This window comes from Coffea eugenioides, unplaced genomic scaffold, assembly GCF_003713205.1.
Source record: "Coffea eugenioides isolate CCC68of unplaced genomic scaffold, Ceug_1.0 ScVebR1_513;HRSCAF=1202, whole genome shotgun sequence".
Classification (NCBI taxonomy): Eukaryota; Viridiplantae; Streptophyta; class Magnoliopsida; order Gentianales; family Rubiaceae; genus Coffea; species Coffea eugenioides.
Genome location: NW_020864358.1, coordinates 50128 through 51158, shown reverse-complemented (window position 1 = coordinate 51158; position 1031 = coordinate 50128). Strand labels below are relative to the sequence as shown.

The following is a 1031-nucleotide window of genomic DNA, read 5'->3' as shown; positions in this document are numbered from 1 at the left end:
CAGCCTAGCAAATTGTCACACTTAAAAGACAGTATCTTTGATCGGAACAAAACAATGACTAAATTCGTTTATATTATTCCAATCTTGTTTGCCACATCCAAAGCATCGTAGTCTGGAGTCAACCGAACATATGCTTTCTTTGTTCCATCAGGCCTGATCAAAGTGTTCACTTTCTTGGTCTGTATGTCGTACATCTTCTTCACTGCATCTTTGATTTTCTTCTTATCAGCACGGATGTCAACTATGAATACCATGGTATTGTTATCTTCAATCTTTTTCATGGCAGATTCAGTAGTCAAAGGATATTTGAGAATCTGATAATGGTCCAACTTATTCCTAGAAGGAGCACTGATACGTGGGTACTTCGGGTTCCCGTCCTTTTTCAATGTCTTAGGACGATGGAAGGTAACTTTGGTCCGGATCTTCTTGGCTTTCTTCTTAAAAGTTGTCCCAGATTTGACAAATTTGGCAACCTTGGCTGCCTGAGCCTTTGTATCAAGCTTTTTTGTGGTGTCAGCTTTAGGAGCCATTGCTGGAAACTGCCTTACAAATCTTTTACCTGAGGGGAGGAGCCGAGTGTTGAGGGGAGGAGCTGAGTGTTGCTGAAGCGGCTCTGTGTTGAAATTTGGGACTTGGATTTGTTTTGTAAAGCTACCTCGAGTTATATGTGAAATTTAGGCCAAATACCACTTATCAAACTATCTATAGGGTGTTGTTGAACTTCATTATGATATTTGAATGCTTATATGATATTTTGACATTTCGTAATGCAATGGATGCATTCATTTGCTAATTATAAATCATTGTCATTTTTTTCCATTTATAGATATAATTGTTGTAGGAAAATTTTCAATTTTCATGGTGATAAAGAGTTATCATTGAATCAGAATTTTCCATTAATAACAATCTGTGGTCATAGAATTAAAAAGTGTTTAGTGACAACAAAAGTCGTCAGTAATTAGTCTATACCAATGACAATTACATATCACTTTTAGTGACGACATTTATTTGTACATCATTGACAAGATACT

General features: G+C 36.4%; 1 protein-coding gene across 1 annotated transcript; it reads right to left on the bottom strand.

The window, feature by feature from the left end:
- On the bottom strand, positions 1–753 carry LOC113758440 (60S ribosomal protein L23a). Its single transcript, XM_027301297.1, has one exon. The coding sequence runs from the start codon at positions 528–530 to the stop codon at positions 69–71; it is 462 nt and encodes a 153-aa protein (XP_027157098.1). The 5' UTR covers positions 531–753; the 3' UTR covers positions 1–68.
- Between the last annotated feature and the right edge of the window lie 278 nt (positions 754–1031).